The 21,931-nt window shown below is 47.9% G+C and overlaps 1 protein-coding gene across 7 annotated transcripts in view; it reads right to left on the reverse strand.

Moving 5' to 3' along the window:
- Positions 1 to 21,931, reverse strand: part of LOC119181726 (membralin) — a 225,328-nt gene that overhangs the window by 33,184 nt on the left and 170,213 nt on the right. For all 7 annotated transcript variants that reach the window (XM_075875606.1, XM_075875605.1, XM_075875603.1 and 4 more), the window contains one exon: positions 9,453 to 9,510. In XM_075875606.1, coding sequence (XP_075731721.1) covers positions 9,453 to 9,510 — 58 coding nt within the window. The remainder of the gene's footprint in view (positions 1 to 9,452; positions 9,511 to 21,931) is intronic.

The following is a 21,931-nucleotide window of genomic DNA, read 5'->3' on the forward strand; positions in this document are numbered from 1 at the left end:
AAGTTTGGATCTTTAACCCACCGCGTAATAAACGCAACCCCTACACATTCAGCAGCTGCAGTCCCGCTAACCGACACATGGCTCTTCTCGCCCGTTGGATCTCTTCCGCTTTTTCTTTTGTGCCATTACTATACCGACCTCCTTCGGCTCTTTCCCTCCTCCCCTTCACTCGCTGCCGCGCGCCGCGTTGTTCTTTTTTTTTTATCTGTGCGCGGCTCACGAACGGCGCGAGCGCAGACATCACAGCTGATAAGCACACAGCGGGCGAAGGTCACGAAACTGCCCGCGCCAGCCGACGGCCTTATCCTGCAAATACAAAACAAAAGAGACAACGGCATGCACGCAATTTTCGAGCGACGACGACAGGATTTGCTGTCGCCATGGCGGTCGCGAAGGCCCATTCGTCGCCATCGCATCGCAGGTTTCTGGGAAACCAGAAAAAATCGTGACTATTTCCGCAAAATGGTTAATGGTAGCCCCCCCTCCGATTCCCACCTCGATTGCGATTCGCTCTTCGTGCTTGTTATCCGCGGGTACTTCAAGACACGCAAGATATAGGCTGCCTTTTCTACAGTAACTTCTGATGTGGACAGCGAGGCAGCAGCCGTGACCGTCGCTATAGTGATGCTATCAATGGTTTGTTTCGATGCTTCAGTGGTAGCTAGCTGCAATGTTGGTCACTTGCTACAATGTCACCAGCGGCGTCGCAGTCATCGTGCGAGGTTGCCGCGAAGGTGACTAAGTGCGTCGTAGCACGCGCTTCTGGGCGCCCCTCGAGATCACAGCAGATACCGCATGTTGCGTTTAAACGACTGCGAGAAAAGACAGCCACGAAACGCTTTTACGGCGTGCGCGCGGGGACAGCTTGCAGAAGATGGCGCCATAAACCACCGAACATCAGGGAAGTGCAACAAAGAAGCTGTTTCTAAACGCGTATCTCAATTGCGAAAGGCTACGCGACTTGACCTTTTTTTTTTTTTTTTGCATTGCAGCATTATCGCTCATTCCGAAAACGTTTTCATAAAGCTTGCCCCGCTTATTGAACGCACCCCCAACTTTGCTCCGATTTTGAGGGGAAAAGGTGCGTCCATTGCGCGAGTAAATACCGTAAGTTGTCTAGCTTTAGCTTAACCTTAACGAGGTCAAAAAGACTCGATCACGGCGGGAAACAACTGTGCGTGACAATACTGACATACTGGCAACCGGGTTGCGAAGTAAAAATTGAGATATGGGTATCTCACTGTCCCTTATGATAATCACATTCGCAACGATATAGTTTGGTATTCGCCATGATATACTTCGCAACGATACAGTTTGGAAGGAAGGCACCTTTCAGTAACACGAACTGCAAAGGGCTTCAGTTCTGTGTAGCACTAACACGAAACAACAAGAAAACTTACATATAGGCATTCGTTAAAAACTTAATCATTTCGTTGTTAATCTCGCCGTGGAAAGGTTTATTAGGACAAAAAAAATGCATATAACCTTCCTTTTTTTTTTAATTTCGCCTCGCAACATCAGCACGTCCGAGTTTCGGAGTGAAGTCGTGGATCTCTGCCTCACCCCCTCTTTTTTTCGTATTTTGGCTGCATTGACTCGACCAAATTTCACGAAACTTCCCGCGTTATGCCTCTGGACCAATTAAATCAGAATGTAAGTCTGTTTCACCAGTAAATAATTATGTGGGCCCTAGCAGCTAGGCGTCGTCGAAATATGTGACGTCCCAGGAAGTTCGTGCGAGAACCTCAATGTGGCGTCGCCACCTGCTAATTGCTCGCGTTCCCGGTTTGCAAAGGAAAAAAAAAAGAGGGGAGAGAAAACCCGTCTCGTTGATGCAAAAAGAGTGCTCCAGATCCAGTGAAAAAGTAGTCTACTGAGAAAAACTTTTTTTTTTCTTTCCCTTTTCAGTATACCTCCGACTACGTCACACCAAATGTCGAAAACCCCGCCGCGGTGGTCTAGTGGCTAAGGTACTCGGCTGCTGACCCGCAGGTCGCGGGTTCGATTCCCGGCTGCGGCGGCTGCATTTCCGATGGAGGCGGAAATGTTGTAGGCCCGTGTACTCAGATTTGGGTGCACGTTAAAGAACCCCAGGTGGTCAAAATTTCCGGAGCCCTCCACTACGGCGTCTCTCATAATCAAATGGTGGTTTTGGGACGTTAAACCCCACAAATCAATCACCAAATGTCGAAATCCGCGACGTCTCGACGACTTGGGGCGGGAAATTCAACGTGCGACGCCACAATCCGTCCTTTTCGATCGCGTACTTGCACTTTAACAAACATCTTATCGCAAAAAAAAAAACATTAAGTAGAATTATTATTTAATAATAATTATTATTATTGAGGGAGGTCACTACAAGGGAGTGATAAATTGCAATCAATGCCTACTCATTGTTTCCTTCAGTGCCAAGTTTAACAGACAAAATCACTGCATTTGCGCACTAAACATAGTGCTATTAGACATTAAATGGACCATCTACCCAGTGATAAAGCTCAAGTGAGCGAAATTTCCGTTCTTTCTATCCGAAATAACTGGTCGAAATAGTACGCACGTAGCCAAAGGGTGTTCAAAACACGACCCGCGATTACCGCTGGCGGAGCGCTAAAGGTCTGATCTATTGTTGACTGCGCCTGATCTGTGTAAGGCGTTTCCGTGTAGATATTTTGAAGCAGCGCGCAATTTCTAAGCAATAAGCACCGCGGCAATCCTTTGCCCGTTCGGAGCACGATGACACGCATTCACACTGTGACGATGAAACGCGCGTCACAAGCGCTTAGCAAGGTTATGGAAAATCGAGATCATCGAGCTAAAATATGCAAACAATAACAGTGACCGCGATATCGCTATTACATAATTTCGGGCCCGTATGAATCTCACACCGCAACAGTATGATATACGATTACAAAAAAACCTGCAGCAGCGTTTCGCCGTCTGCCGACGCACAGCAAGTCTTTCCCCGCAAGCTTCGCTATATCTCCGACAGGTGGCGCTACATCACAAACATCTGTTTTAAACGCTTAAAGTTGCTTTTAAGCTGTTATTCGTCGATTCAGTCGAATGAAAGTTGGCACGGTTTTAAACGAAATATGCACCCACTGAGGGGCGTAGATTGTCTCATGAAGCAGGGAGATATTCAGTAATGGTGTCGCATGGTCTAAATCTACAAGTTTGAAGCAGATGGAATGAAACATAAACATAACGAAACAGCTGCTACTGAGTGGGGCATGAAGCCGCACCATGTTTTCAGCAAGAGACATGTTCTACATTGGTGATTAGAGCAACATGCATCATCAATACATAGGCTTCAGAGTAAGATCTACCTTGTCCCCCCCCACTGTCGACCACTTTTTTTATGGTGGATGATATCGCAACTACTGACAAGCAAAGGACCAAAGCGGCCTTAAAGGTATCATACAGGCTGCTGTCAAATAATGCAACCTCATTACAAGCTACACATATTCACTATATTGAATGCTCTCTTCCCAAGAAGCGGTGGAAGGAAAAATTAAGCCTGCAAGGGGAACACTGAACAGCACGTATGCAGGCAATGACACACATTCCTAGCTCTCTCATCCCCACTGTTCAGCAATGCAAAGTTCTTGGCTTCCCTTTGCACGCGACAAAGAACGCGCAGGCCCTACATCACGCCGTGAGGACTTGCCACTCGGTGACCCACCTCCTGCGACACGTTGTCACTCGGCAGTCGGGGCTCCACGAGGCTCATGTGTGCCGGGTTGCACATGCGCTTGCCCTTAACAAGTTCTTGTACTTTGTGCCATACGTTCATTTCACCGAAATGCAACTCAACACACTCGAAAGAGCTCTATTAGGCCTCTACAAGGCAGCTCTAAACCTCCCTCTCACTACCTCTACCACTAAGCTCTTTGCCACAGGCCTCTTCCATCCATTACGTTCTCTTATTTCTCTGCCCCACGACTCTCAGATTGCCCGTCTTTCTCTCACTCGTCAAGGCCAATGGCTATATTAGCCCAAGCCGGTATCCCTCACATTCCCGTTTCCGTTCCCACCTTGCCTTCTGCCGCTAGCACCGCTGCTTCTAACCTTCGCATCCTTCCCCTCCCATCCAATATGTCTCCCGTTCTTCACGCGTCATGCGGCAGCACAGCATCATTCTCCTCCTCTCTCTACACAGGGAGTTGCCTACACGGATGCCTCATACATGGCTCCTCGGGGCTCGTGTGGCTACGTTATCTACCATCCACACCTTTCGGCACCTGACACGCACACCAGCAGGCCATACTTACACCCGCCAAATGTACTTTCGCTCGAGGTCCTTTCCATGGTCCACGCCATGCAGTCATTTTCCTCCCTCCCTTCTCTCCCCGAGTACACGATTTACTCCGACTCTCACTCCGCCATCCGTCACGTACAGAACAACACGTTGCCCCCTGCTCTTCAACAGGAGGTCGAGCGAGCGGCCTCTGCTCTTCAGCCCTCCACTGTCTTCCTCCGCTGGGTTCCTGGGCATTCGGGTATTAACGGCAATGAGCTAGCTCATCAGCTTGCCCGCGATATATTGCACCGGGCACCGTTCATTCCCTGGCCCATACCTTCGGAAGACAGTGAGAGCTCCGCGAATAACGATGGGCAGATCTCCTTGCGTCACACTATCAAGGAGGTATATCTCCAGCTCCGGCTCGACAAGCGTCTTTACCCTCCCCCTCATCCATCACTCACTGCGCTCGAGGCTCGAACTCTACGGCACATCCAAATGAACTGCCTGATAACCCCCTCTCGCCTTTTCCTTTATAAATATAGGTCTAACCCCTGCTGTCCTAATTGTCCCTCCCCATACGCTGACCTGTCACACTGCCTGTTTTACTGCCCAACTGCTCAGCAATCCAGCTATTACCCTCCCCCATCCCTTTCCATCACCTCCTGGCTCGACTGGATCGGCGCCGAAGGGGAAGAAGAACAGCGTCGACTGATCGCACATGCGGTCGAAATGCTCGGCCGGTAAATTTGGCTGAATAAAAGTCTATTACTACTACTACTCCTAAACATTGAAAATTATCTGTTTCAGGCCTTAAACGATCACACATTGATACTAGTACCCATTTCCGATGTTTGCTCGAAGAGGGACTATTATATTTCCGTGCAAGACTTGGGGCGCAGAGAATGGCAGCTTGAAGCGCAGAAAATGGCACTGGCAGCTTTGTTTTCAGAGCACTTAAGGTGTAGACATATATTCAGTGCCTCTTCCAATATGTCGTGAGAAGAAACGCAAGCAATATGTAGAATTAGTGAATGGCAGCATGAGTTTACTTGCACCCAAATGAAAATGTGCACACCTGTCTTTCCGAAAATCTACATTGGCTATGGTGACAACGACGTTAATTTAGACACGTAATACAAGTTACAGTGTGAGGTGTCCGTGCATTACTCGTGCATATCGTAATAACCACACTCACTTACAAACTCGGAAGAAAGCTTCAGAAAATATCTCGATATATATTGTTCGACTATTAACACCACTTTGACAGCTCTGTTCCACTGACGCGCCGAAAGTCTGCCTGTCGCAATGAGCTCTTCCAAGCCATGAAATTTACTTATGGGAAGACAACCCACGCTTCCTCTGTGCATTTAAGCAACGAAATCTTTGAGGCAGGAATATATCGGTGAATGTAAGTTATGCGTTAACGTAAAAAGCCGTGGAGCTTAGCAAGAACACAGCGAAAGCATCCATCCCATCATTTACTTTCCGTTCCTGCTGTTTTTTTTTTACATTCATAATTTCACAATACAGGTGATAGAATACAGCGAAAGCATCCATCCCATCATTTACTTTCCGTTCCTGCTGTTTTTTTTTACATTCATAATTTCACAATACAGGTGATAGCATAGTTTAATACAGGGCGCCTTTAGAATGTAGCAACAATATTGCCGCGACATCTTGCCTGCATTCAAACAACGCTCCCATCACCGCGCGCACAGAGACACACATGCCCGCCGTCTAGTGTTGCGCAGAGACGATGATGGCACGAGCACCCAACTGGACCCGGCTGATGTGCGCCACGCACTCGGGACTTCTCTTGAAGAGAAAAAAGAAGGCGGACATCTTTGGTGTTCAACTGACATGTTCTAGGACCATAGTCACCTTGAGTTGTGGGCACAAGTTCCCCCTTTAATAAATACGTTTTATTACACCACCGAGTCCTTCAACATCGCTACATTTCTGGTGGAGGTGCTGGGCAATGAATCAAAGCCCTACGAATGCAAGACAGCGTAGCCCCAACCACCAGCGAGTTGATCCTGTGGATCTGACACCTGTGCATGAGAGGACCAGTTGCCGCCTTCGAGGTGATTCACCAGAATTCAGTCCACTCCTCTTCACGCCGAGGGGAACTCAGTCAATGGACGCCACCACCATGACAAGCCAGGTAACACCGGCACATGTGGTGATCAATCAGCCTCACCAGCCACCCTTATTTCATGGCGACTCGTATGAAGACGTAGAAGATTGGCTGAACCTTTTTGAGAGAGTGGCAAGTTTAAACGGTTGGGACGAGAGAGAAAAACTCCGCCGCGTATACTTTGCTTTGGAGGACTTTGCAAAGACGTGGTATGAGAACCATGAAACCTCCTTTACTACCTGGGATGATTTTCGGCGACAAGCTCTGGCTACTTATGCCAGCACAGATCGCAAAGAAAAGGCGCAGGCTGCGGTTAAAACCAGAAACAAACTCACCAACGAAAGTGTCGCAATGTACATCGAGGACATGATCCGCCTGTTCAAGCGCGCAGATTTCCATATGACTGAAGATAAGAAGCTGCGCCACCTTATGCGTGGGGTGAAGCAAGAGCTATTCGCTGTTCTCGCCCGCAACCCACCACAAAATGTTGCGGAGTTTGCGCCAGTTGCACCAGAGCCCACTCACTCCACGCCAACATTATCCAAGATCGCCGTCGCCCAGGCGTTACTGATCACCCAGCCCACGTGCTTCTTCCGCACGGCTTGGGCACCGTTCCACAAGCCCACATCTGGAAAACTGAAGCAAACGACCTGTGGAGGCGAGGCCGCTGATAACTACAGTTGCGAAGATCCTCCACCACGGTTTCAAGGTAACGATGCTATGTTTACAGAGGATAAGCGCAGCAGTGTGAATACTACTTAAGATTTTCGGTAAAAAAGAGACGGATACAAGCCGAATGCTTTAGTTGATACCGGCGCTGATTATTCAGTAAAGAGTCACAAATTGGCAAAGAAACTGAAAAAGGTTGTGACGAAATGGAGTGGGGCACAAATACGCACGGCAGGTGGCCACACTATTACGCCGCTTGGCGGATGCACCTCAAGGCTCAAAATAAGAGGCTTTACTTACGTTGCTGACTTCATCGTACTGCCGGACTGTTCAAGGGAGCTTATACTAAGAATGGATTTTCTGCAAGCCAATGTAGCCATAATTAATCTGCGCAGATTCAGTGTAACGTTTTCGACCGAACAAGCTATGTCGGTGGAGGAATCGGAAAAGCGACGTTTTACTGCTCTGCGCGTTGTTGATGATGACATCACAGTGCCACCACGCTCTAGTATAATGGTGCTTGTCGAAAATAAGGCATTTTGTGACCACGAAGGCATAGCGGATGGAAATGTAGGGCTCTTTTTAAGCAAAGGAATTTGCGTGGCGAGGGGTCTTGTTCACTTGAAGAATGGCCGCTCAGTTGTCCTTACGAATTTTGGGAACGAATGTCAGCACATTGTGTAAGGTATGGCTATCGCCTATTTCCACAAGTTCTGCATGGCGACCGAACTATGCAGTTAAGCGACAACACCAACCACTCCACAAGAGACCTGCAATGTCGACGCATCAATATTCATTCGAGCATGCCATTACCTTACACATGTGAGGTGTAAGACTCACGTGAAGTCAAAAGCTTTCATGTCAATGTATTTATTCTCAGAGAAGCACATGAGGGTAAGCAACGAAATAAGGAATTTTATGTGGGAAAAGTCATTACAAAAGGTGCACACAGGCATCCATATAACATTGCAAAAATAACATAGATACCACGTGCTGACCAAGGCACTTCATTTAGCAGCGCCTTGAAGCGCGGAGGTGCAACCACAGTGCAGCTAAACAACAACAAATTTAAAAAAAAGTGACTGGCTGCCTGACCTGGCTTTAGGCGAACATGCCCGTGTGTGTGCGTTTTGACAGCATTTGTGACCAGACAACAGCAGCATTCCCTTCAGAGGACAAGTCACTTCTTTTTTGCTGCATCAGTTTCTACAAGGTTATGCAATGCCTCCTCTATTTCTACAATGCCAGCCAGATGTGCCTGATCCGGCTGTTCACCACTTTCTCCTTTCGGCCATTCCTACTCTTCCCAGTCACTGGCTTCCAGGCTTGCTTAGCGTTCATGAGAGAGAGTACCCCTAAGGTGGTGCCTCACAATAGATGTCAAACCAGTCCCCCCCCCCCCCCCCCGCCAAGATGTTTTCGGATCTGTGGGACGTAGTCTAGCATGTACAACCTCCTCAGAATGGTGCCGTTCTTTCAAGGAGCTGATAGCACCATGCCGCCATTTTTCGCCACGTTTCCTACGCCTCTAAATGGCACTGTCGTGGAGTGGTAAGAGGCTGGCAAGAAGTCACGAGCACAAATATGGCAGCTGCATTGAAGCAGACACCGCAGATAAACTCACCCACAAGCAGAGAAAGTACGCATCAAGGTACCCTACTCATGGCTAGGATGCCTTCAAGTGCCCTTTGAATGTGACTATCGAGGCACACTACTCATGCTCACCATGTTGGCTGTCAAACTAGCTCTCTATGAGACGCGGTATTGTGAGGTGGAGCATCTCCGTCCATGGCGTCATGCGGGATACCAAGGATGAAGCATCGCTGCGATGCTGCTGCATGCAACGACTTTACAATGCGCCACACGAGCACTCTGAGACAGCGACGGCATTTCTTTGAGCGATGAAGGAAGGAGTATGAAGAAACAAAGCTGACGAATGCACGATATGGGAGGGGGACGAGAGTTTATTGCATCTCCATGGAAATGTGCCCAAATGCTTGAGTGATGCAAGCAGTGTTATATCCTTCAGGTCGCATTGCATCGCGATCACTCTCTCAATTCAGGCTGACCAACGGTTCCCATTGAGAAGCGAGCATTTAGACTGGCAGTGAAAAAAAAAAAAGAGGCGTAGATTTACGTAACGAGTTTGTGGCGACAAATCAAGAAACAAAGAAATGGGAGCAATGCGTATGACCAGTTCCTTTGGCAACCGAAACGATGGCCATTTCCTTGCCTTCTGTCAGATATCGCCAGCGTGATGTGGCTCTCCAGCAGCATGTTATCAGGTCGTCTCAAATACTGTATCAAGGTTCGCACCTCTTAAATCTCATTGCTCCGTGGTGTACATGCTCATAAGAAACAATAGAAGAAAAGAAAAAAAAAATTCAGTAAGATGCATTAACTTACCGATGAAGACAAATATTTGGTGGTGAGAGTACCGGAGTAGCATAGATATGGATAGTGTCTGGGAAAAGAAAAAACAGCAGAAAAATATATGTATTGGTTGATTCACTCTTATGCACTCACAAGTAGAAACTACTGTCAAGTGCCAGAGCAAGAAAACAAACAACAGGCAGCATATTTTGCACAGTGAGTACAGGTGTAAACATGAAATAATCCATGTGAATGGTGAACAATCCCTGATGCTACTTAGAAGCAAGAACTAGAGAAGGTGCTCCAGGTTCTTTCAATATATAAGTACTAATGGGTTAGGACTGCCCAATTCTGGACTTTGCTGGGCTCACCACTCAAAATTAACACTGTTACATGTGTTACTAATCTGCACACTCTTCCCTTAGCAAACATAATGTTTAATCATCATCACAGCCTTTTCCTATGCTTATTTCTAGCATTACACCCTTTTATAGTCACTGTCACTGCAGCTGCCTTAAAATTTAGCACTGCAATTGCATGCGATTCCCCTTAGATGCCGGGATATGCAAGCCCATAACTTCAGAAATGGGATACAGCACTCCAATACCTGAGAGGGTGGAAGTTTGATTAATACTGCTGACAACGCACACAGTTTTCCTTGCTTTTATTTGCTTTGTGACAGCCATGAGGAGATTTTCGCACGATGACTGTCAATGCCAAATGTCTCGTACTTTCCGAGGTTGATAAAAATTCATGAAATGTGCCTCATGCTGCTTGACAAGTATTTCACACACGCTGTGTAAGAACAGCTCCCGATGAAAGCCTTTGTGTTTAGATAATTTGGCACAGTGGTCATTGAAATCCCCCATTCTAACATTTTCAGGAAGAATTTCTTTTCTGATCATGATCCCCGACGAAGAAACTGTGGCCACATCACAACAACCAAGAGACAACAATGATGAAGAAAACGATAGAACAGTGAAAATGATGGCAGAGAGGCACTGACATGCTGCTGACCAATGAATCCAAATTTACATGGCCAAGGGTGCGTATTGTCTGGGATGCACTACGTATTTTTGTGTATTTCGACTTGTGGGGGTACACCTCTTGTAAAGTTGTTTGCGCCTCACGGCACACGTGTCTCGCGCATAGGTCGCATTTCGGGTTCACAACAACCGAGCGGTAGATGGCGTTGTGCTCGCGAGCGTTTATATCACCTACATCATCATCATGGTTAGAACGGTGGCGCCGGCAGTGACGCCTGGCAGCAGACCTTGGTGGCAGCGTGGGAGAGAGCGGTTGTCTCTCGGAGTGGGCCCATGAAAACGGCGCTGCGGGTCGTTGCTCGCGGGCCCGTGCGGCGAGTCAAGCGTTGGCAACGCCGCCTTTTGTGTGCTCTTGTGTTTGTTATGTTGTTAGGCGTTGTGCAATTTTGTGTAAGGCTGTTTTAGCGTGTTGATCACAATTGATGTATAACAATTTGGCTGATGATATAGTCGTTCTAAACGTAGCTAAATAAATGTGTGTTGTTTAGTTTGTTCCGACCGTGTCTACTGTGATTGTGTCCCGAGAGCGTGGTGTTACGACCGGGGTTTGCAGGCACCGGAGGTCCGGGATGAAGTCAAGGCAGGAGGAAGAGAGACTTGAAGATTTACCGTATTTACTCGCATAATCGGCGCACTCGCATAATAGGCGCACCCCTAGTTTGGTCGCGGAAAATTTGATTTTTTTTAATTCCGCGCATAATAGGCGCACCCCGAACTTGGCCGTGATCAGAAACGATTCTACCCCCCAGCGGTACAGTTGGAACGCGGTCCCCGTACCCTGAAGAAAAAAAGAAGGCAAATCGACGAGCAAATAAAAAAAATTCGAAGTGCAACGACCTAACCAACGTGTTTGTCGAAATAAAACTTGAAAAAAAAAAAGCGTCCATGAGCGAAAAAAAAAACGGCTGTTCCATCAATTACTGATACCCCCCAAATCGCCGCGCTTTTTGGAGGTCACGTGTACAACACCGGGGGCTCGATCGCCATCACCACCATCAGAGAAAAAGAAAGAAACGCCATTTTGCAAGCGGTGTGCGTATGTTGTGATCGTGTATTGAACTTTGGTTCCACCATGGGGAAGTACGCGAGCTACACGGCTGGGTTTAAACTGAAGGCAGTGCAGTACGCGCTGGAGCACGACAACCGGGCTGCAAGCAGGCATTTCGGCGTTGGAGAAACCAGTATTCGGTACTGGAGGGACCAAGAAAAAAAACTTAAGGCGACGAAGAAGACACGACGGGCTTTCCGCGGTGCCAAGACCGGCAGGTATCCGAACGTCGAAGAGCAACTGGTCCGGCATATACGGGAGCTACGACAAGACGGCTGTGTGCTGTGTCGTTGGATATTGTGCAGACTGAGGCGCGCAGAATAGCCCGAGTGCAGGGCATCGAAGCAAAAGAGTTCAAAGCCAGCTCCGGAGAATGAGAGAGAGAATAAACATTTATTAATAAGAAATGCACACTGAGCCTTCTTTGGGTGGGGCCCTCAGTCCAGGGCTCCATTGCCTTGCGCGACCCTGCGAGCCCGCTGGACCAGCTGCTGCTGTTCCTGCCGGCGTAAGCTGAGCAGTGCAGACTCCCAAGAGGAAGGGGTGGGATTGGGAATGGGAGGCACGCCGTGTGGGGCAGAGCATTCCCACGTGGAGTGGTACACCGTCGGTACGGATCCACAGAAGGGGCAGTAGGAGGGGTAGAGAGTCGGATGAAAGCGATTTAGCATATAAAGGCAAGGAAATGAATTGGTCTGTAGTTGCCGCCAAGCGACAGCATCTGCTCTGTTAAGTGAAGGATGAGGGGGAGGATACGTATAACGGCTCTGTCGATAGTACTGCAGCGTAGCGTTGTAGTTTAGTGGTTCTGTCGATGCGTCGTCTGGATTGGACAGCTCTTCGAATGGAGCCCGGCCGGTCAGCTCTCGGGCAACTGCATGAACGCGTTCATTACCATGGAGAGAGGCGTGTCCAGGAGTCCAGACGATATGCACAGGACGTAATGCGGACGGTGAGACAGAAGAGAGGATATTGTGAGTATGTGCAGCCACAAGTCCTTGAGCGAAAACACGGCAAGCAGCTTGTGAATCTGTTACAATAGTGACAGGGGAGTCATGTGACAGTGTCGTAGCGTGAACAATTGCCAGAGCGAGAGCTCCCTCCTCTGCCAGACCACTGTCTGTAGTGCGAAGTGTGGCAGACGCCACAAGGGCGTCTGTGTCATCTGTCACGGCTAAACACATGGCTGACTTCTCTGGGTAGCGTGCTGCATCAGTGTAAAGTACTTGTAAGTCTGATGTACCATCACCAAAGACGCGTGTCATAGCCTGAACTCGGGCACGTCGACGACCGGCGTGGCGGGAGGGATTCATATTGCGTGGAATCGGAGGCACTTTGATGAGTGCGCGGACAGTAGAAGCAAGTTTATGTCGCGGTACTTGTGCGGGTTTTTGAGGAATCAGGTAGCCAAGACGAGACAGGATGGCGCAGCCCTGACGGGTCTGCCTGAGCCGTTGGAGCTGACTGTTGTGCTGGGCTTCGATGAGTTCGGTTATGGTGTTGTGGACTCCTAATTGAAGGAGGCGTTGTGTAGATGCGTGTGGAGGCAAGCCGATAGCCGCCTTCACAGCTGTCCGTAGAAGGATGTCCATCTTTTTTATTTGAGCTAGAGTGAGATTGTGAAAGGGAAGATGATAGGTGAGCCGACTAACTATGAGTGCTTGCACTAAGCGGAGGACATCCTTCTCACAGAGGCCTCTCCTGCGATTGGTGATGCGTTGGATCATGTGTGTAATTTGAGTTATCTGCTGAGCCCGAAGGTGTGTAGTGTACGAGGCCTTGCCGTCGGACTGAAGGTAGAGGCCTAAAATGCGAATTCGTGGTACCAGAGGTATAGGATGGCCATCAAGAAACAGCGAAATGTCAGGAGAATCAGCGGTTTTGCGGCGCCGCTTGTATACCAATAACAACTCCGACTTATCCACTGAGCACGTAAGGCTGCCGGCAGCAGCATAGTCTTGTACCACAGACACAGCTTCCTGTAGGGCGTCCTGAATGGTTCCGTCTGATCCTTTGGTCGCCCAAATTGAAATGTCATCTGCATAGATGGCATGCTGGATGTTGGGAACCTGTTGTAATAGAGAAGGGAGTTTAGCCATAGCCACGTTGAACAAAGTGGGCGAGAGAACCGAGCCCTGTGGTGTTCCTCTGCCTGCGAGACGAGTGACGTCCGAACGGAGGTCTCCAATCCCAATAGTGGCCGTGCGGTCAGAAAGAAAGGACCTGACGTAATTGTAGATACGTGAGCCACACTGAGATGAAGCGAGATTGTCAAGAATAAGGTCGTGGGAGACGTTGTCAAAAGCACCCTTCAGATCCAGGGCCAGAATAGCTCGGACCTGGTTTGAAGTGGGGCTATCCAACACGTCCTCCTTAAGCTGTAATAATACGTCCTGTGTAGAGATACCAGGACGGTAGCCGAATAGTGTATCAGGAAAAAAGTGATTGTCTTTGAGAAATGGTTGTAGTCGAGAGAGAACAACGCGTTCAAAGAGTTTAGCTACACATGAAGTTAAGGATATAGGGCGAAGATTCTGGAGGGATAGCGGCTTGCCAGGCTTTGGAATAAGTATGATTTCTGCGTGTCGCCACTCCTGTGGTAGCGTGCCGTTTTTCCAATGTTCGTTGTAAAAAGCGGTTAAATATTCGATGGACTGGTCATCTAAATTACGCAGAAGTGTGTACGTAATCCCGTCTGTACCGGGTGCTGTGTTGCGCTTAATGCTTTGCAAAGCTGCCCTAACCTCTGCTTCTGTAATGTCCTCATCTAGAGGCGTATCGTGTACGTGTGGATAATCACGGTAGGCGGGACGGGGGCCCGTGGATACATAGTGTTGCTTTAAGGTGTGCAGCAGAGTGTTATCGTCGAGCCCTGATTTGTGGAGAATGGTGCGGATTGCGTTAGCAGTGTGTGATTTTGTCTGCGTGGGATTTAAAAGAGCACGGAGTATACGCCACGTTCGAGGTGTACTTAGTGAGCCGTTGAGTCGATCACAGAAGTTATGCCAATTGTTGCTAGTGAGGATGTTCGCATAGTCCTGTGCCTCAGTAGCTAGTTTGGCGATTCGGAGACGAAGTTTTCGGTTATGTTTCTGTCGCCGCCACCGCCGTGTCAAGCCTCTGTGGGCATCCCAGAGATGTAGCAGATGCCGGTCCACATCCGGCGTTTCTGTCGTCGCAGCGATGAGTTTGGTAGCTCTTTGAAAATCGCAGTGAAGTTGTAATATCCAAGCCTCTAGGGAAGGAGAGTCCTGATGGGTAGTTGTACGATTACGCCTAAATGCATCCCAATTCGTTAGTTTTATGATGTGCTCTGGGGCACGCGTGGCTGCTACTTGGAGCTCTGTAGTTAGTATAAGGTGATCACTGCCTAGATTCACCATGAGGTTGCACCAGGAATGGTGACTAACGCCCTTGACTATCGTGAGGTCGGGGCATGTGTCCCTGCTCACACTATTACCTAGGCGAGTGGGTTGATCAGGTTCTGTCAGCAGGGTCATGCGATGAATCGCAAGAACCTGTGCGAGTCGTCGGCCTTTAGGCGTTTCTGTTGCGTAGCCCCAAGCCGGATGGGGGGCATTGAAATCTCCTACAATAACTGTGTGTTTACCCAACTTGCAGATTTGTGCGAATAGATGACCGAAGTCATCGTTCCTGGCGTTAGGTGCACTGTAAACGTTAAGCACGTACAGGCTGCTACTGGAACGAGAGCACGGGACTAATTCGAGAAGTACGTGTGAGATGGAGGTGCTTTGAAGGGTGTGTTCTATGACAGTGACATGCTTAGAAACTAATGTAGCTGTGCGATGTGGTGTACCAGCTCCGGATGAACAACTCGTTTCATGCGGCGCCATGGCCTCGCACTGCGAAGGCGGACCACCTTGTGCCAACGCTTGCCCGCAGCATATGAGGACAAAGTGGTGGACTTCCACAGTTTTGTTATAAAGCTCCGACAGCAGAAAGACTTCATTTTGTCCCAGATCGGCAACGCTGATCAGACCCCCCTTTGCTTTGATATGCCGTGGAACACGACAGTGGAGGAGAAAGGCGCACGGAGCGTCATCGTCAGAACGTCTGGCGCTGATAAACAACGATGCACCGTAATGCTGGCGGTGACAGCGGATGGGCATAAGCTACCGCCTTACGTTATTTTTAAATGTAAGACGCTCCCAAAGGCAAAATTCCCTCAAGGCATCTACGTCAGAGTCCAGGAAAAAGGCTGGATGAGCGCGGAACTCATGGTGGATTGGGTGAAAACAGTCTGGGGTCGGCGGCCGGGTGGTCTGTTGTTGCCGTCCATGCTTGTCCTGGACAGTTTTCGTGGGCACCTAGTAGACCGCGTACGAGATGAGCTGAAGGAGCTGCGCACAGATCTGGCAGTGATTCCGGGCGGCCTCACATCGATACTGCAGCCTTTGAACGTGTCCTTGAACAAACCTTTCAAGGACAATGTTCGAAGGCTGTACACCACCTGGATGGCTGGAGGACAACATCAGCTGACTCCAGGTGGTAAGATTAAGAGGCCGCCTGTGGAAATGCTGTGCGCTTGGATCGTGGAAGCGTGGCAGGCGATCTCCGACGAAGTCGTCAGGAAAAGCTTCAAGAAGACGGGTATCTCGAACGCACTGGATGCGAGTGAGGATGACATGTTGTGGGATGCGGATGATTCGGACACCGAAAACGAATCCCCGCTCGGCGAGGATGAATGTGTGATCTCCGACTCGGACTCCGAATAGGGAAAAGGAGGAACAGCTACGACTTTTGTGTAAATAAATTTTACGTGTGTGTGTGCAGTTGACGGCTCTCGCTTGTTCATTAAAAGGTACGTAGGTATGATTGTTTTATGCTGAATTAATTGGTAAACGATAAAGTCACCTTTTACTTAACAAGTGTGCAGATTTAAAGTGCGAGAACCGAGTTGAAAAAATTTTCGAAAATTTTACCCCACGTAATTGGCGCACCCATAACTTCGAGCCGGATTTTCTGAAAAAAAAGTGCGCCTATTATGCGAGTAAATACGGTATTTACAATATGTACATGGTGAGCTTTCGTACATGACAAGCTCTTTCTTACATGGAGAGCTCTCGAATCTGGCGTTCCTCTACATGGTGCTCCTTCAAATGAGCCGGGTGGCTCATTATAAGGGGTATGTTCTCCCCAGATTCCTAGATCAGAGAACACAAGCAGATGGTACTGTCCAATCACAGATCACACACAACTGGTGAGGGGGACGAGCATTCACGGCCCACGTGAACGTCCAATATTGAGTCGTGATGACTGCACTCCAAGGTGGCGCCAGCGAGGCTCTTTCCTCGTCGTGTCGTGTGTGTGGTCGAGGGGACCCAAGCTCTAGACAGCATACATCAAAGGGTCCGCTGATCTGTTCACTCAATTAGCGGGGCGATTTGTGGCCGCCGCGGCATCTTTCAAGGAAGATGCCGCACTTCTCTCCTGAACCGCTTATGGCATCGTGGCGACATGACGCCTCACCCTCTGGCTAGGAGGAACAATAACTGGCGGGCATAGGCAGCGGGCCGTGCGGCTACTTGTTTGAGAATCAAAAGAGCGCCACTCCCTCGTCAGCTCTGGTGCCAGTCACAACAGTGGTGCTCTTCTCCATATCTAAACCCCACAGCTTCGATTGAAATGCGGCAGCCATGGCAAGCGACTGAACTCGTGCACTCCCATGTGAATGCACGCCCATGTTCACATAAGGTGAGTGAATTACAGTGGACTCCCAATAAACAAAACTCAGTGAAACGAAAATGCCTTATTAATAAAATTAAACAGGATCATTTGGTTGGATTGCTATGTTCAGCACAATAAAATTCTTCACTTATTTGAAACACTACTTATCAGCCCCATACAGTTAAATGGCACAAACTCCACACACAGCACAGATTCCAAAGTTGGTCTCTCAATCATGAAAATTATATATAACCATAATCTGACAAGCCAATCCAGTAGCCATACTAGCTTGTACTGTTAGCTGAGTGAAGCCTACTGCGCGTGTACATGTGGATATTTTGGTACGATGAAGAGCACCAACAACCAGCCGCATGAGGCACTCTCGCTCAAAAGGAAGCTTGAAATTTTTAAGGAGCTCAATCGAGGTGGTCTGTCCAAGACGGAAGCGGTGAAGTAGCTCGACATTCCGAAGTCGACCCTGTTGCAGATCTTAAAGAACAAAGAGACAATCAATGGAGACAATGAATGAAAACTTCAACTTCAACATCCAAAATGGGACTTTCACCTCTAAGCAGATGCGGACGACATGCTACGAAGAGCTAGAAAAAGTTATTTTCACTTGGTTCAAACATGCGCAGAGTTTGAGTGGACTCATTCTGGAACAGAAAGCACGAGAGATTGTGCTCCAAATGGGTACTGAGCGCTTCACCTTAAGGGCCACTCACCAGGTTTGACAATTTTGAGCTGACAAGTGCAATGCGTAGACGAGACATTCATGATCACGTCTCCCAAAATTTGCAACGCTATGCGCCGCAGAAATGGGTCAAATTTTAAGATGACAGCTACTCCCCCTCCCCTCTGCCAACGCACGCATAGAGATTGAGGGCATGATGTGGGCGTAGGAATGGCCCTACGTACACGGAAATGCGGTGACGTTGGTCCTCTACGTAGACGACTCTGCTCCGACATTGTCAACAGTATACCATGTGACATGGCAGAACTTGACATGTGGAGTTTAACGTCCCAAAACCACCATATGATTATGAGAGACGTCGTAGTGGAGGGCTCCGGAAATTTCGACCACCTGGGGTTCTTTAACGTGCACCCAAATCTGAGCACACGGGCCTAGAGCATTTTCACCTCCATCGAAAGTGTAGCCACCGCAACCGGGATCCGAACCCGCGACCTGCGGGTCAGCAGCCGAGCACCTTAGCCACTAGACCACCGTGGCGGGGCAACATGGCAAAACTTATTTAACACAGAGCGTAGTTTATGTATTTGTTGCTTTAAGAGATGAATAAAAGTTGAAATAAATAATGAAACGCAACAAAAAATTGTGTGCGTTTTTCTTACATTTCTCATTCTAATAAGTATGCTAGGATTGGTGCTAATTAAATGAAGTTCTTGGTTCATGAAATATGTGTGTTTTCCTCAAATAAAACTTCTGATAAATGGAACAATTCAGTGGATACCCTAAGAGTTCCATTTAAGAGGAGTCCACTGTATATTTGACATTGACCTAAGGTGAGAAAGTTTCAGCCTTATTAGCTAGAAAAAACATGGTAAAAGAAAAGAACTTACTAACTTACTAAGAAACGGCCAAAATTCATCATTGCCAAGATCATGCCTTCGTTGTGCAAGATGTCAAGCAACGCAAAAAAATACGCATGGAGCATTAAATGTCTTAAGCCCTATGCAACTACAAGGCATATTTCAGTAGGTTGCCAGATAAACTACAATAATAATATTAATAATAATATCCGGGATTTCGCTTGCTAAAGCCATGATTATGAGGTACGCCATAGCGAAGGGCTCTGAAAATTTTGACCAGAGCATGATTTTTAACGTCAACTGACATCTCGCAATACATTGGCCTCTGGCATATCCCCTCCATCCAAACGCAAGCACCATGGCCAGGATCGAACCTGCAACCTTCCGGTCCGCACCTAAGCACCACAACCACTGTACCACGGCGAAGGAATCGATGTACACCAACCGAGTTTCAACTTCACTGACGCTTGCCTTTCAATACTGCCACATGAATGATGCACTATCATGACAAAAAGAAAAGTGAACAAAAGAAAGTGGGGGCTTTCAGCCCAGTCGAACACCGACTAGCCTTGACTACTTCTGGGCAAATCTAGGGTTTCAGCCGGGATCACTGCGGTGATAGAACTCGGTCCAGCTGGTGCTATCACCATATGAGCTTATTACTTCTGGCATAGAAGAGCGAAGGCTTGGAAGGAAAGAATGAGAACTTAGAAGAAAGATGCTTAACTTGCAATAGAGTGTATCTTAAAAAGTGTCTCACCACGAAAACATATGCGCAGGTGCAGTCAGACCAGATTGTTACTCAATCAAAAAACAAATACCTGGGTAACAAATGTGTTAATGATAACATGAAGGGGGTACGCTTGATCAGTTGAGAGGCTTAATGGCTGAAGGAAGTTTATTTCCTTCAAAGTCAGATGCACGCCTCTGTCGCAATTTTTATCTGTTCCCCCTCTACGATCTCTCTCTCACGCCTGCCCTTTACCCTACCTATGACGTCTGCCTCCTCAAAAAGTGCATTTCAGCCATAAGTACTGCAATGTGCAGGAAGGTGCACCCCATCATTCAGAGCATTCACCATAGTTACATACTCTCTAAATCTATCATTAAGGCATCTGCTCGTTTGGCCGATGTAAGCTTTACCACAACTGAGTGGTATCTTATACACGACTTCCGTATCACAGTTATTATCACAATTACCTGCCAGTCATGCCTAGCAGTTGGAGCACACCCATGATGCGATAGTGCCAGCCGGAGCAAGATTCCAGTACTGCGAAGACACTGCCTGAAAGCCACACTTTCTGCTGCTCATTTTTATTTCCATCACCAAGGTGCTTCCATGTTTGGATGAGCGCAGAAACTTAAGCCTGGGGAGTTCTGAGCAGTCGCCGGAAGAAAGTGAACAACTCAGTATGCTGACGAATCGGCGTTTACCCAAGCTATGGATAATGACACGATAGAAGTGGAGCCGCCGAGTGAAATCACTACCGAATACATGTGCCGTAACACTAAACTTCTAACACAAGCTGGAACAATCTATATTTCCAGTGAACCAGAAACCATCCCTTTCAACCTTTGCGAGTTCGAGGATGCCGAGCTGGATCACCCGCTGCTGCTGAAATTGGTCAAGTTTGAGGAGGTCGGTGAGCGATTAAGGTGTTCCGTTTTTCCAAGGGGGCAAACTGCACCTTAAATGTGATGTTTCCACACCACATGATGCGCTTTTGGTGCTGAACAGTGCCCATTCTCAGGTTTCATGTGCTGGCTGTGGTGTGAAACCCAACACAGACGGAAAATACAACTCTTTTGCCGGCTTGTAATTTTGCCCCAAGTACAGGCTAAGCGTAGATACCAGTATACGTAGTGAAAAGTAAAATTTTTAGAGTACTCCCGACTTATCAGCTGTACTGACTAAATTGACATAGTGCATTTGTTCACACTGTGCTGAAATTTTTTTTGACGGTGGTGAACTTATGCTTGAGCATGTGGAAGATAAAATATGTTTCAGCAGAACCGGCTGGATGCGTCTTAAAAACTTTTTTACACGAAGAGAAACAGATGATGAATATATTTATTAGTAGTAGAATGACCAGACTGCTTTTGCCTGGTTGACATGCGCAATTTATAAATGACGAAGCTGTTGCATCATAATGAATCCGAGCCTTGGACCAAAAGCTTTATGTTTATATTCTACATCTCATGCCGAACCTCTTCTTTCTTCTCCTCTCTGTTCTTGTTGCCACCCATCCGCTATTATCAGAAACATATTACCAAGAGGCCAAGGCGATCCCTAGGCAGTTGACTCTTGCCAACTTACTTCCAGAATACACACTTTCACTACGGGTTGTTTATTTGTCGGCCGAGTAAATAATCGCACTGTAGGGATGCATGCAATACAGTTCTTTGCTGGGTGCACTGACATAACCCTGTCCAGCTATAGTAGCACTTCACACGCTCTGTAGTCACACACAAGCACAATCATCAGCAAGCAGCCGAGACACTTTGCGAACCGGCCCACCGTGCATGGATTGATGTAACATCAGGTATCACCACTTCTCTGGGATCTGTAGCTGTGCTGTGAGATGCTCATCATAACACATGTGGCAGGGAAGGTCCTCTTTTGCATATATTTTTCTAAATATACACTAGAGGGAACTCTGGCGCTACTGTTTATGGGAGCTGCAACGCACAGTGTTTCAGCGAGCATGTGAATGATGGGTAGCACACGGATTTGTCTAACCTTAGTACTTCTGGTTCTGTGTTTGTTCGTGAGGCTTGCAGTTGTTTTCTCACGAAATAAAATTCAACAAATGTTCAGCTGTTGCACTTCACCATCTTATTCTCTTAGCCCTACCTTTTCAAATCGGGTCACGAAGTTGAAAAGGGTTTGTTCTTTTCTCCGAAACAAAACCGGAACACAGCAATAAATGAAGCCACAAGTACGATTTGCCGCCCTCAAGTACGAAGACTAGGCAAATACGTGCGTTACCCATCATCTCCATGGTCGCTGAACGATCGCAGCGCCAGAGTCCCCTCTAGTTAATTTTAGAAAACTCTATGCTCTCTTGCAAATGCCTTGCAATCAGAAGAGGTACTTCGGTGCAGAAAGCATACGTCATGTCTACTGAACAAGAAGTGTGATAGTGTTGGCAGTCGCAGCTGTTCAGGGATACTGTCCA

The sequence above is a fragment of the Rhipicephalus microplus genome, chromosome 10 (assembly GCF_043290135.1).
Source record: "Rhipicephalus microplus isolate Deutch F79 chromosome 10, USDA_Rmic, whole genome shotgun sequence".
Lineage (NCBI taxonomy): Eukaryota > Metazoa > Arthropoda > Arachnida > Ixodida > Ixodidae > Rhipicephalus > Rhipicephalus microplus.